The 14896-nt window shown below is 36.3% G+C and overlaps 1 protein-coding gene across 1 annotated transcript in view; it reads right to left on the reverse strand.

Moving 5' to 3' along the window:
• Nucleotides 1-14896, reverse strand: part of LOC113528224 (uncharacterized) — a 131406-nt gene that overhangs the window by 66368 nt on the left and 50142 nt on the right. The window contains 4 exon segments of the mRNA XM_053239390.1: nucleotides 5814-6113; nucleotides 9367-9645; nucleotides 9731-10045; nucleotides 11437-11751. Of these exon segments, the coding sequence (XP_053095365.1) occupies nucleotides 5814-6113; nucleotides 9367-9645; nucleotides 9731-10045; nucleotides 11437-11751 (1209 nt within the window).

Genomic DNA, 14896 nt, shown 5'->3' on the forward strand with positions numbered 1-14896 from the left:
AAATAAATAAATAATGGCAAAAAGGAGAAAGAAATATGCATGTTTGCATTTGCACATCAACAAATCAAAAACAAAATGCAATTTGACACAAAAACAGGAATGAAAACATGGGGGAAAACATGAGAAAAAAATACAAAAAGGAGAAAAACAATTCATTTCAAAGGGACATTCTAGACAGTAAATCAATTTTCTTCAAATGATAATAGACGCATCAGCCATCAGAGATATCAGAAAAATGCTGTCTATGGAGAAAATATAAAGCAGAGGAATTTCATTAAACCAGTGATGTAAAAACTTTTGTCTAATAATCTTAAATTAAAAAAGCAAACATTTGCAAATTGCTGTGGTATAAGTGGAATAAAACACTTAAGAACACACTGTTACAGGAAAATAATCAACTTCAGAGTATTTAAAATGTAAACAGTAACCCTGTTTCATCACACTACCCCTTCATGGATTATTTCCCTATAACAGCACACAGTCCACAAGACACTGGTTTCAAAATCATTAGCACAGGAATTTTATTATTCCTCGTGAAATAATAAGAAATAAAAATAATAAAACACATTTTATTTGTTGAAGTCACTAATTCCACTACAAGAGGTGAAAAAGTCCACTGCAGAAGCTTGGCACAACTCAAACATCTCAAAATAAGATTATAATTGTGGCACAATCCTGAGATATTGTCATACCAACCACTGAAATATAGATAATATAGTGTCAGTTATACATTGAAATTTGTAAACAATTAAAAATAAAGATAATGCTGTATCTACCTAAAGCAAGACACTATAGGTAGAAGCAGATAGAATGTTGGTCATGTCAATCATTTTTCACATTTTTGTGATGAACTGCATCTATAACAAAATTTTCTCTTAAACTGTAGCTCTGTCCACTTTACAATCACATTGTGTCAGGTATCACGGAAAAGCTTCTTTCTATATTCATCTAATTTTATGTGTTCATTCCTAGTCCTATTCAGAAGGATTTTGCAGAGGAATTTCTCAAAATGCTGACAATTATTGGAATTATATTAGATTTTATGTAACAGTTTATGTAAAAGAAAAATTGTCATGTAAAATTCTTTCCCTGGAAACATTTTAAATCTGACATTATCCAAAGATAGGATTTCTGGTTTTATTAAGTATGCAAATTTATATTTAAATAGATGAGGCATCATTTATGCAAAGATAATTAAAAAAAAAAACAAGCAATATCTGTTGCTTTAAAAAAGAACCATTTACTGTGTCTGTTTGTCTACTGTAAGTATACATTCCACACATATAAAATGTCGAAATAATATATTAACATTTAAAATAAGACAAAAATATTGATAAAAGTTGATTTTACCAATCAGTAAAGTGAGATGAGGTCTTAGCATCCTGGTCTTTGAGGCGTCATTCAGTTTGGTGTTAATTACAGTGCTCATTGCTGCTGTATTCTTATGGTGATGCTCATGAAGTCTTGATGGCTGGTGTTTTTTTTTCATGTAGCTAAAGAGGTGGTTCTATTTTGACCATTTCCTGTTTGTGAAAAGCAGAAATCCTAAAACTAATAGTGCAACCAGAACTAAACTTGTTAAAACATACAGTAAACACTACTACACTATCATAAACACTTCTCTAGTCTACATTTAGGGCAGTGGTGGCTCAGTGGTTAAGGCTCTGGGTTACTGATCAGAATGTCATGGGGCCAAGCTGCCACTGTTGGGCCCCTGAGCAAGGCACTTAAACCTATCATGGTTGACCCTGTGCTCTTCTCCCAATTTCCTAATAATCTAGGATATGTGGAGAAAAGAATTTCCCTGTACTGCAATGTATATGTAACGATTGTACTGAATGTTCCTCCTCCAAATTTTCTCTAATGACGTCTAAAATGCCCCAGGGATTGTGCCGCTATAATAATTCAAATAGGGAGAACCCCCGGCGGCTTGTGGGACCTCTCATACTGCAAATGACAGGGGTTCAAACTCCTTATCTCAATTCTGCGCATCCTCATAAACGAACTTCCAAATCATGATTTTTAGCGTTTGATTAAACCTTGCTACTAGGCCATCTGTTTGCAGATGGTAAACACTGGTGTGCCCTGAACGTAGTGCCCTGGTCAGTCAGAATCTGTGGTTGCAATGGCGCTTTTTGGGTGGCCAAGGTGTTCACCAGCTGATATTCATGGCTTGCTGCACACCACCGGCATGCCTGGCCAACAGGAATGAGCCATTAGAAGGTTGAGTATTTTATCCTGCCCTGGATGCTCTGCCATGGGATTATAATAAGCTACATGGAAAAGCATTTTCCTGCAGCTTTTTGGAACTAATAATTGAGTGGTCTCTTCCTTTGTGTGAGTGTCCTCCTTGACGACTGAAAAATAAGGGTAGGTAAGTGCAATTTCTGGCTGGATTATTTGACCATTATTTATGATTACTCTCACTTGGTCAAAAGTATGATGAAGAGACTCATCACGTCTGTTCCAAAGGGAAGTCCCTAGGTGGAGTCCCCACAGATGCGGGTGGGGGGTGGAGCCCTCCTCCACCTCCGAGTCACCATGATGTGGCACAAACGTTGACGGGCCAGGCCCCGCCTCCCTGGCCAGAGCTGCCCACATCCCACTCCGAGCAACCCAGCAGCAGGACCCATTCATCATGATTTTTAACATTTTCCTAAACCCCAGACAATTTGTTCCCAAAATAAGTGAGCCAGCTATTTCCCAATGCCTCGCATTCAGTGGATTGTGGTCTGATTACATTATATTTATGGCATTTGGCAGACACCATTATCCAGAGCAACTTACATTTATCTCATTTCATACAACTGAATGGTTAAGGGTCTTCCCCAAGGGACCAGCTTGGCAGTGCTGGGATTTGAACTCCCAACATTCGAATCAGAAGTCTAATGTCTTAACCACTGAGCTACCCATGTCCAAGGTCCAAGTCCACCAAGGCCTGAGGCATGTCTGGGATCCCACCTCCATGCGGGAACACTGATCCTGGAAATGGCCAGTTTCCTTGCAGCGCCCAACAAAGCTGCCCTGGCTTTGCCCCAGTTCTGGTGGGGATTGGATGTTCCCTCTGTGGAGAGAGAGAGAGAGAGAGACAGATCATGGAGAGATTTTAGAGAGGCAGGGCATGGAGGGGAGTAAAAGCAGGATAAAAACTGGGTCCAGGATGTCTGTTTCAGGGCCCCAGTGCTGGTACTGGGGAAGGAGAATCAAGAGGAGAGAGAGAGAGAGAGAGAGAGAAATAGGAGACATTTGGACCAGAGGCTGCCTCCAGGTGATCCTCTGCCAACTGAAAGGTTTCATCTAGGGAAGTGGACCAGTGACACTGGACCCACTCTGCTCTTCCTGTAAGGAGTCGATATTCCAGTTGCATCCTTGGTGGCAGCTGCCGGGCCGCAAGCTGGGCTTCCCCAATAGCAAGGGGAGGAGTCAGAGAGTCCATTCATCCTTCAGCCATTCCCATGCAGGTCAACACTTCTTGTCAGTCAATTGTCCAAATACCTTTGTGCCCCTGAAAATGTAGCTGTAATTCCTAAATGGTAAATGCCATATTTTTGTAGAACATCTTAAAATAAAGCTGAAAGTCTACACTTCGATCACATCTTGATTGTTTTATTTCAAATTCATTATGGTCGTGTATAAAGACAAAATCACAAAAACTCTGTCATTGTCCAAATACTTCCGGACCTGACTGTATGTTGCAGGAAGGTAAGAGAATAAATGAAGTAAATGGATAAAATACATTTAAAATTGAATAAATTCTTCACAAAATATGGAAAGCAAATGAAACCCAATTAAAATAAATATCAGTGTTAGGAAAGAAATAGACAAAATGAGTCTAACAGTTAAAAAATTATATGACATTTTAAATCTAAATCTAATTTCAAAATATCATTTGACTCTATATGACTGTTTAGGAGTGATATATGAATTAAAAACTAAATTTCAGGTGACCCTATCATTATTTTTTGATTTGTCAGTAGTTTATGGAAAACACTGATATATAATTTAAATCTTGATGCATTTCAATATTTAACATTAAAATACAAAATGAAAAAGGACCAATTTGTATTGGACCTCTAAAGCATTTTAATATCAAGTAGCAGTGAGATAAATGGGTAACAATAAACTAGTAAGAACATGGAAATAAAAGTTTTAATGTAGTAACATCTAAGCAGACTAAACAGATGAAAACAAACTGATTCTAAAAGTGGTTTTATTTAAAACAACTAGAAAATAATAATATCTTAATAACGGAAAATTATCCAAATTAACCATGTTATTGTTTGTGGACTGTAGATATTGGATAATTGTTTAGTTCTCAGCACTACTCTACACAGTTTGCATAAATGTCTACATCCTCATAGTCATTGTCCACATCACTTCTTTGTTCATGAGCATCAACATTAATGTAGTCATTATCAGAGTTGTCTGAATCGTCCTTCTGCGGGAAAATAGTTTCGGTGTTTTCATAATCGGCTTCATCATCTGTCTCAACCTCTCCTTGGGGACTGTCACATGTGTTTCTGGCACCTATAAAATGATTGCATCAAAATTCAAGTTTTCAGCATATTAGTATCAAGGTATATTCAATTTCAACAAGAATAAGACAAGTAATGAATAAAAAGCTGTGTTATGCTATTACAGGAAAATAATCAACAACTGAAGTTGATTGCATCTTATGTCTCAGCAATTTGCCAACAATTACAATTTTTGATTAATTAAAGAGTTTGTCATAGTTTTAAGTCTGCAAAACAAGATAATTTTTAATAAAACAACATAAGTAGTCTGTCCTACTAAGAGACTGCAAAGTGTTTTTCAGCAAACTCCTCTATCCTGAAGACTAATCCTTGTTGGAAAACTTAAAGTTATGGTTTTATCTCTGACTATTGCACTGACTATTACACTGGCACTAGAAGCTTCTTACATAAATGCTAAAAAAATCTCCTTACAGAACACCATATCAACAATTGCATACATTTTTAAAAATCTACTTATATAGAGCATCTGCCATACAATCACTGTTTAGATTCTTACTATAGAAACAATGGACCTTATTTATCAAGCTGGATACAAACGGATTTATGCACAAATCATTTGTATGAGAATTTACACAAAAAGTATGTTATTCATAAAAGTGCCATAAATTCAGAAAAACTTTCATATCCTACTCCTGCTCCTGAGTGTGTGTAAATTTCTGCATAAGAAGACTAACTAATGTAAAGCTTGATTGATGGGCATTGAATAATATAATTTTCAATGAGTTACTGCACTTTTGTAATTATGCCATCAAATTTACACACACAAATTAAATATTTTCTAGAACCATCATTTCATATAGGTCTAAATGGCATTAAGGAAATATTACATGTGCATATATTTACATACATATATATATATATATATATATATATATATATATATATATATATATATATATATATATATATATATATATATATACACACACAAATACACACACACAGTATATGAAACAGTGTGAAACAACCCTGTGGTATAAAATAATTTAATTCGTTTTGTCATCAAAGGGATGTTTTACAATTATAGTGAAATGTTTATGATTTTAACAACTCACACTGTGTATCCTTCTTCCTGTCCATCTGACATTGTCTTTGACGTCTTTTTTGTGTCTTCACAAACCAAATGATGACTGGAACTAATATGAGAAGCAGTCCTGCTGTCACTCCAACACCAATGTAGGGAGCCAGAGATGCTGAGAGAGAAATTGTCTTCATCAAGTATTTTTACCCATTAAACTGCAGAACATAAAATAAAAGAACTAGTTTATTTTACTGTACCTTTCACAGTGATGAACAGGAGCTCAGTGGTAGTGGAAGTAAAGGTGCGTGAGGACACGATAACTTCATAAGTACAGCTGTAGATTCCCTGATGGACAAAATCTGCCTCAGGAAACAGGAAGACGGCTGAGTGATTAACAGCTGACTGAGTTCTGGTGATGTTGGATCCACTGAACTTCAAGTGGAAGGAACCTCCTGGATACTGAGGTTCAATTGAGCAGATGATGGAGAAGCCATAGCCCCTTGTCACTTCTGGTCCACCAGCAGCACTGAAAGAGATACTGGGCTGCTGCAGCTTCACTAGAACAGAAAGAGCAGGGTCTCTCTTATTGAAAACGATGAAATGAAGAGAACTAATCTGTTTTATAGCCGAAATCAGAGCTGCAAATTTTTCTGACACTGGAAAGTCAGGGACAGAAGGTTTGCACTTTGCAGTTACATGACAAGCTGTTTTTTTTGTCTTATTAACTTAAAGAGGGATAAAAGAGAGGCTATTGAGGACACAACTATTTATAGCTGCTGTATCATAAGCAAATAGAAGGAACTAACTTGTTTCACAGGCATGTCACCACATGTAGTATAATTAAAAACAGAGTAAAAGTACGAAATTTTCTTCTTAAAAAAATAAAATTGTTCGTAAATTGGTGTGGTATAAGAGGAATTAAACACTTAAGTATGTGCTGTTATAAGATAAACAACTTTAGGATGTTACACTAATTCTGCTTCACCACAACACCCCCATCATTGATTATTTTCCCATAAAGGTGAGTGTTTTATCCATACTAGTAACAGCAAATTACTGATAGGTAGTAGAAGATTTTGCTGTCCTACTTAACCATCACTAACAGTGTTTACATATTAGTGTTGTTAATGCTATTTAAATTATTATTGACTGCATTGCACGAATATTATCCGTAAACACCCAAGCTAACTGCATCCTTGTTGTCTTGTTGTGGCTGCTGCTCTACAAACACAAACTCCTCAAGTAGTTTTAATAATCCAGTGAACACTATATTATTTACCTAGCTGACAAAAGAACGATAAATAATTGTGCTACACCTGTGTATTTTTTTCTAACCAATAAAAGTTAATCAGTGCAATTTAAATATAATCACATTCATGACAAGGTCATAATATAAGAGTTTTCTGTACCTGAGCAAGTAACACCAGCATCTTCACCATGGCCACAGTTGTGGTTTCCAAATCCATTATGAGAGCACTGTGTGATGGCGCTTTCACTTCCAGAACACTGAACATTATCCAGCCATATTGGGCCACTTCCCTGACCAATGTGGGCACTTTGAGGTGCGCTGACAGCATTACCACATCCAAGCTGTCTACACACCACCTGCGCATCATTCATGTCCCAACTGTCATCACACACTGTTCCCCACTGGTTATTATAATACACTTCCACTCTACCAGAGCAGGAGTGACTGCCACCAGCAAGTCGTATGTTAGCGCCATCTAAGACAAACAGCAAAATGCATGTTAATGTTAATTAATAATAATGAATCTCATTACAATATTGCCAGACACTTGGACTGATATGATCTGTCAGTCCTATTTGTTTCTCAGAAATGTCTTTTACATAATGAATAATGAACCTTCTATAATTTCCACTAGGTAAATCTTATACTGTATACTTACACCTTTTAAATCCAATTTGTTACTATTTTTTTTACTCACCACCTCCCCCTCTGGTGTTAATTAACAGAATAGATGATAGTAATAATAATAATAATAATAATAACTTTAATAAAATAAAAATGCAGTAGTCATTTTTAAGTTTTCTTACTTGTACAAATAACCTAGAAAATGTGTACAACATGATTAAAAAATATTATTATTTAAGCCATGGCCTCAGTACAAGTGTATTATGTGGTGGAAAAAGACATTTGAAAAACTGTGTTATGGTTCAGAATGCTCGTTTGTGTTTTAATGGGCTTTCTGTCAGTCACTTATTAGATTCTTCTCAGCTCCCCCTCACTCTCATCTTAGTCTGTTTGGAAATAATAATAATTAAAATAAACATGGCTGAAACCGTTACACCCAGAACAGCCAGATAATTCTCCTGTGAGCAAAAGAAAAAAGTTGAATAATTTAATGACAATAAGTGCTTTTTGGAGGTGCTTTTGCAAGATGGAGTATTTTATTACTGCTGAAAGGGCTGAAGTTGGATGCAGAATTAGCAACACTGCTCCTGGACAGGTCTGTAAACATGATCTGTATAAAGCTTTGAATTGTTTGAATGGCTCACTTTCCATACCAAATCAAGTAGATACGTTTTATTACTTAGAGAGCCAGGTAAGGCAATGCTTTGGATGCAATGAAATGTATGTAATCTAATTATGCTAACACAAGCTTAAAAGCTCATTTAGCTAACAAATTAAAACAGGACAGCAGTGACACTCTTGGCCATTCTCATAAATCAGTATGTATCATGTGTTTATAGTGTTATAACTTGGCTTTCAAGCAGTTGAATGCATCCTTGAAAGTGTTGTCATGACAGTCCTTGCTAATCGTAATTCTAATCAAACGCTTTATGATTCTGGGGCAGAGTTTTGTGTACATGGGAGGGAATTGAGGCGGACTGAAAAATCTGAACTTCCCTATTTTCAATCCTTGTATGCTTAAGAATAGTGAATTTGTTTAGTCGACTAAATATCCATTTTACATCCAAACTAAATTCAATCCAGAGTGTACACTGAACAATCAAATATGTGCTGTATATCTACACTGAAAAAGGTAATGTGGCTGTTGATTAATTGCCTCTTTAGTGGTTTTGTGTGATGAGGCATGATATGCACATGCACCATGCCCAAGCACCAAGTATAGACATTTAGATTTTATTCAGTCAAAGACTTCTGAGATTGCTACACACACAGGGCTAGCAGCAAGCACCTCAGACCAGTGCGTCCTTTCGACAGTGTCACAGGGATGTAGGTGCTTTAACACCACCCCGGGTGGTTAGGAGGGGTGAAATAGAACATTAGGAACAATCCAGTGGTTATAGTAAATTGTTCCATCTGTAATCTAATCATTTCTGAGATGAGAGAGTCTGGGACAAGAGAAGCTAGCCTTCTGAGATGAGAGTTTCTGAGACAAGAGAAGCACTACAAGGGAAAATACAATTTGCAGAGTCTATGGACAAACAAAAAAGACTAGAATGACTAGAATTTGGTATTGTATTCAAAAGAATAAAACCCTTAGGGATGTGGTGTTAGAGGAAAATCAACAGTAGTAACAGTGGGATGGGCAAGTCCACATCATTACACCACCCCGTTGTTCATTATTTTCCTGTAACAGCATGACACAGAGTGTTTTATTATTTAAATAATGGTAACAGAAAGTTACTGATAGATAGTGGAATATTTTAGCGATCCTATTCAATATCATGAGCAGGCATTTCTACAGTATTTATGTATTAGTTTTGTTAATGCTATTTAAATTATATATAAGTTTTGGATAATCAATGGCAATTATTTGAACAGCATTTAATAAATAATTAATGACTTCAGGCTGTTCAGGATAACATTCTCTCTGCACTTACCCACAGTGATGGTAATGGAGTTGCTCCTGGATGATGTGGAGTTACTTTCCCTGTATGAGTAGTCACAGGTGTACTGGCCCTGATGTGAGGCATCTACAGTCAGAGTAAATGTTGTTGTAGACTCTACAGTTTGCTTCTTTATTGAAGTCCCATCTTTATACAAACTGAAGTCCACAGAGATGCATGTTGGGCTGGGTGTGGTACATCTGAACTGAAGGACTTCTCCAGGTGAGACCACAGTGTTTGGAGAGATTCGAGTCAATGTGGGAGTCTGCAGGTCTTATAATAAAGAAATATATTGAATAACTTTGTAAATATATTCACTTTAAACAGGATAGTGCAACAACAAACAATAACAACTTACTTGAGCACACGACTCCAGCATCTTCACCATGTCCACAGTTCTCCACTCCAAATCCTCTGTGTGAGCAGTGATCTATGTAGCTCTCAGTTCCATTACACTGAACATCATCCAGCCAGGTTGGTTCACTTCCCTGACCAAAGCGGGCATTACGAGGAGCGCTGACGGCTTCACCACATCCAAGCTGTCTACACACCACCTCTGCATCCTTTAAGTCCCAGGAATGATCACACACTGTTCCCCAACAGCCATTGTGCTGGATCTCCACTCGACCACAACAGTTACTCGGACCATTCACCAGCCTGATCTCATTACCGCCTGATTTAGCAGGTTAAAAAATGAAGGTGTTACGAAGGAGCCATGAAATGAAATAATATTAGAAACAAAACCAGCTGAAGTTGAAGAAAAGTTTGAACTTTGAACAAGCTTATTCTTGAGAATTCTCAATTTGTTCAGACAAATAAAAATACATTTTATATCCAAACTATAGAGTCTCAGCTGAACAATCAAATATGTGCTATATATCTACATTGCAAAAAGTAATGTGGCTGTTGATTAATTGCCTCCTTTGTGGTTGTGCCTGATGAGGCATGATATGCACATGCACCATGGCCAAGCACCAAGTATAGACATTTAGATTTTATTCAGTCAAAGACTTCTGAGATTGCTACACACACAGGGCTAGCAGCAAGCACCTCAGACCAGTGCGTCCTTTCGACAGTGTCACAGGGATGTAGGTGCTTTAACACCACCCCGGGTGGTTAGGAGGGGTGAAATAGAACATTAGGAACAATCCAGTGGATATAGTAAATTGTTCCATCTGTAATCTAATCATTTCTGAGATGAGAGAGTCTGGACCAAGAGAAGCTAGCCTTCTGAGACGAGAGTTTCTGAGACAAGAGAAGCACTACAAGGGAAAATACAATTTGCAGAGTCTATGGACAAACAAAAAAGACTAGAATGACTAGAATTTGGTGTTGTATTCAAAAGAATAAAACCCTTAGGGATGTGGTGTTAGAGGTTAATCAACAGTAGTAACAGTGGGATGGGTAACTCCACTTCATTACACCACCCTGTTGTTCATTATTTTCCTGTAACAGCATTATACAGAGTGTTTTATTATTTAAATAATAGTAACAGAAAGTTACTGATAGATAGTGGAATATTTTAGCCATCCTATTCAAGATCATGACCAGGCATCACTAACAGTATTTATGTATTAGTTTTGTTAATGCTATTTAAATTATATATACGTTTTGGATAATCAATGGCAATTATTTGAACAGCATTTAATAATTAATTAATGACTTAATGCTGTTCAGTATAACATCCTCTCTGCACTTACCCACAGTGATGGTAATGGAGTTGCTCCTGGATGATGTGGAGTTACTTTCCCTGTATGAGTAGTCACAGGTGTACTGGCCCTGATGTGAGGCATCTACAGTCAGATTAAATGTTGTTGTAGACTCTGCAGTTTGATTCTTTACTGAAGTCCCATCTTTATACAACCTGAAGTCCACAGAGATGCATGTTGGGCTGGGTGTGGTACATCTGAACTGAAGGACTTCTCCAGGTGAGACCACAGAGTTTGGGGAGATTCGAGTCAATGTGGGAGTCTGCAGGTCTTATAATAAAGAAATATATTGAATAACTTTGTAAATATATTCACTTTAAACAGGATAGTGCAACAACAAACAATAACAACTTACTTGAGCACACGACTCCAGCATCTTCATGATGTCCACAGTCCTCTACTCCAAATCCTCTGTGTGAACAGTGATCTATGTAGCTCTCTGTTCCATTACACTGAACATCATCCAGCCATATTGGGCCACTTCCCTCACCAAAGTGGGCACTTTGAGGTGCGCTGACAGCATTACCACATCCAAGCTGTCTACACACCACCTGCGCATCATTCATGTCCCAACTGTCATCACACACTGTTCCCCACTGGTTATTATAATACACTTCCACTCTACCAGAGCAGGAGTGATTGCCACCAGCAAGTCGTATGTTAGCGCCACCTAAGACAAACAGCAAAATGCAGGTTAATATTAATTAATAATAATGAATCTCATTACAATATTACCAGACACTTGGACTGATATGATCTGTCAGTCCTATTTGTTTCTCAGAAATGTCTTTTACATAATGACTAATGATTAAATAAATTAAAATCAGTGAATAAAAAAATAAAAGAAAAAAGAGAAAAAAATAGCAAAAGAAATAATAAAAAACTGACCAAATTTTTTTCTGAACAATAAATGTCAGAAAAAAAGAAAAGAAAAGGAAACAAATTAAACAAACAAAAAACAAAAAACAAAACAAAACAAACAAACAAACAAACAAAAAATATATATATATATGTACTGTATACAAATATCAGAAACAAATCACAAAACAGGTCAGCGAGAGAAAAATTAAAAGAAGATAAGCCTATCTGCTGCGTTGATGCAAGTCAGACCTGTGTCTAAAGAGACTTACAAATGTGCTGCATGTTCTGCTTTAGTGTGATTCAGTGATTTATAATATAGGACTACACTAATATTTGAACCATGTATTATGTCAGGAACATATGTTTGTGTAAGTGATTAAAAACCAAATGAATATTTGTGTGAGTGTACAGAAGCAGCAGCAACATGATTGACATTTTTTACACACTTTTTACACACTAGCTGCGTGCAATATTTATGCACAGTGACATTCACTACATGGCTCGTCAGAGCCAAAACACCCCTGTCTGTCAAGGTTTTCAAGTCAAACTATAAAATGTTTAGTGATTTCATGCTCAGTGATGTTAAATACACTCACAAGCACCGTTTCTCTTACAACTTCCTGCTGCCATCGTGATTATTAGGACTACATCTTATGTCTAAATCTATGACCTTAAATTCTAAAGTATTGACTAATCTAGAAAATCCAGAACACTGCTACGCAAAACAGACCTTTTGAATAGGTTTCGAAGGTGGCATGAGAGTGCTGTATTACAAGCAATAGGTGCTTTAGCAGTAGTCATTTTTAAGTTTTCTTACTTGTACAAATAACCTAGAAAATGTGTAGAACATGATTAAAAAATATTATTATTTAAGCCATCGCCTCAGCACAAGTGTATTATGTGGTGGAAAAAATATTTGGAAAACTGTGTTATGGTTTAGAATGCTCGTTTGTGTTTTAATGGGCTTTCTGTCAGTCACTTATTAGATTCTTCTCAAAGCCTTTTCACCCTCAATTCAGCCTGAAAAAAAAAAACATGGCTGAAACCGGTACACACAGGACAGCCAGATAATTCTCCTGTGAGCAAAAAAACAAACAAACAAACAAAATAAAAACAGGTCTGTAAACACAATCTGTATAAAGCTTTGAATTGTTTGAATGGCTCACTTTCCATACCGAATCAAGTAGATACGTTTTATTACTTAGGGAGCCAGGTAAGGCAATGCTCTGGATGCAATGAAATGTATGTAATCTAATTATGCTAACACAAGCTTAAAAGCTCATTTAGCTAACAAATTAAAACAGGACAGCAGTGGCACGCTCATAAATCAGTATGTATCATGTGTTTATAGTGTAATAACTCGGCTTTCAAGCAGTTGAATGCATCCTTGAAAGTATTCTCATGACAGTCCTTGCTAATCTTAATTCTAATCAAACGCTTTAAGATTCTGGAATCACAGTAAAATAAATATTTAAATTCTAACATAATACAAAGTCTAGGACTTTTGGTTTTATTTGGTAATATGTTTGGTATGCATATTTAATTAAGCAAACCTCATTTGCATGAATATGCATAAATTGCAAAAAATGTCTGCAATCAACTGGCAAAGATTAATTGTGATGTGTATCAAATTTAAAAAAAAAACAAACCAAATGTATTGATAAAAATGTTGAATTTACTGAGCATTAAATTAAGATAAAGTCTCAGCATCCTGGTCCTTGAGGTGTCGTTCAGCTTGGTGTTAATTATAGTGTCCACTGCTACTGTCTTCTCACGGTGAAACTCATGAGCTTCCTGAGCATGCGGTTCAAACTCATGAGCTCATGAGCATGCGATTGAAACTCATGAACTCATGCGGTTGATGTTCTTTTTCCATGTATCTGAAGTGGTGGAGTTTATTTTTTGGCCAGTTTTGTGTACATGGGAGGGCATTGAGGCGGACTGAAGGAGTTAAAAAAATTCATTCAAATGTTGTTGAACTCCCCTACGTTACTGTTAAATACCTAATATTTACTCATTTTGACTAATATTTCATGATGTACATTTAATAGCTGTAGCTTATGACACCTCAGAGGTTCACAAAAAGTGAGTTTGACGCCCCTGATCTAGAGAGTAAATCAAATTTATTCAAATGAATAATACACTTACCAGCCAGCAGAGATGCTCTAAGAACACAGACTATGGAGAGAAAATAAACAGAAGGATCATCAAACCAGTGATGTAAAAACTCAAAGCTGTCTTTTGTTTAATAATCTTCATAAGAATAAACTAAACTTCAGCTATATCTGAATATATTATATTGTGTCTGCAATTCAGTCGCAACTGAAACAACAGTGTTACTTCACCCTCTGCACTTCCTGCAACAGACATAAAGCACTCGTGTATGATCGAGTTTGCTCGGGGAAAAGCTTTGTGCTTCTGCTACACAATGCTGTAATCTATAATGTGTTTGTAATGAGTCTGTTGGAAATTTGCTCTTTTATTGTTTTTATGTAAGTTTTTGTGCACATAATTGGTACAGATATATTAGTATAATGAATAAGAATGAATAAATCAAGGGAGGATTATTTAAACCACAGTATTCCTGAATTCTGGATTCTGATTGGTCAGAAGCAGCTCTGATATTAGTGCAGCTGCAAATCTCAGGTTTATATTAATACATTAGTTTTAAAATGTTATTGTTTCTATAGTAACAGCTTATTCACAGGGACTTATATGGCAGACACTTCACAGAAAGTAACACTAGTAAAAAAAAAGGTTTCACAGATGTTCCACAACATCAAATATAACTATAAATGGAGAAAAAAAGATGTGTTACACATTAATAAATTAAAAAAAAAAATGTAATTGTGGCTAATTGTGGGCTAATTGATGTGGTATAAGAGGAAAGGCACTTGGGGATGTGTTCTTACTGTAAACTACTGTAATTAACTTTGGGGCGGTAACAGTAACTT

The sequence above is a fragment of the Pangasianodon hypophthalmus genome, chromosome 13, assembly GCF_027358585.1.
Source record: "Pangasianodon hypophthalmus isolate fPanHyp1 chromosome 13, fPanHyp1.pri, whole genome shotgun sequence".
In the NCBI taxonomy this organism is placed as follows: Eukaryota; Metazoa; Chordata; class Actinopteri; order Siluriformes; family Pangasiidae; genus Pangasianodon; species Pangasianodon hypophthalmus.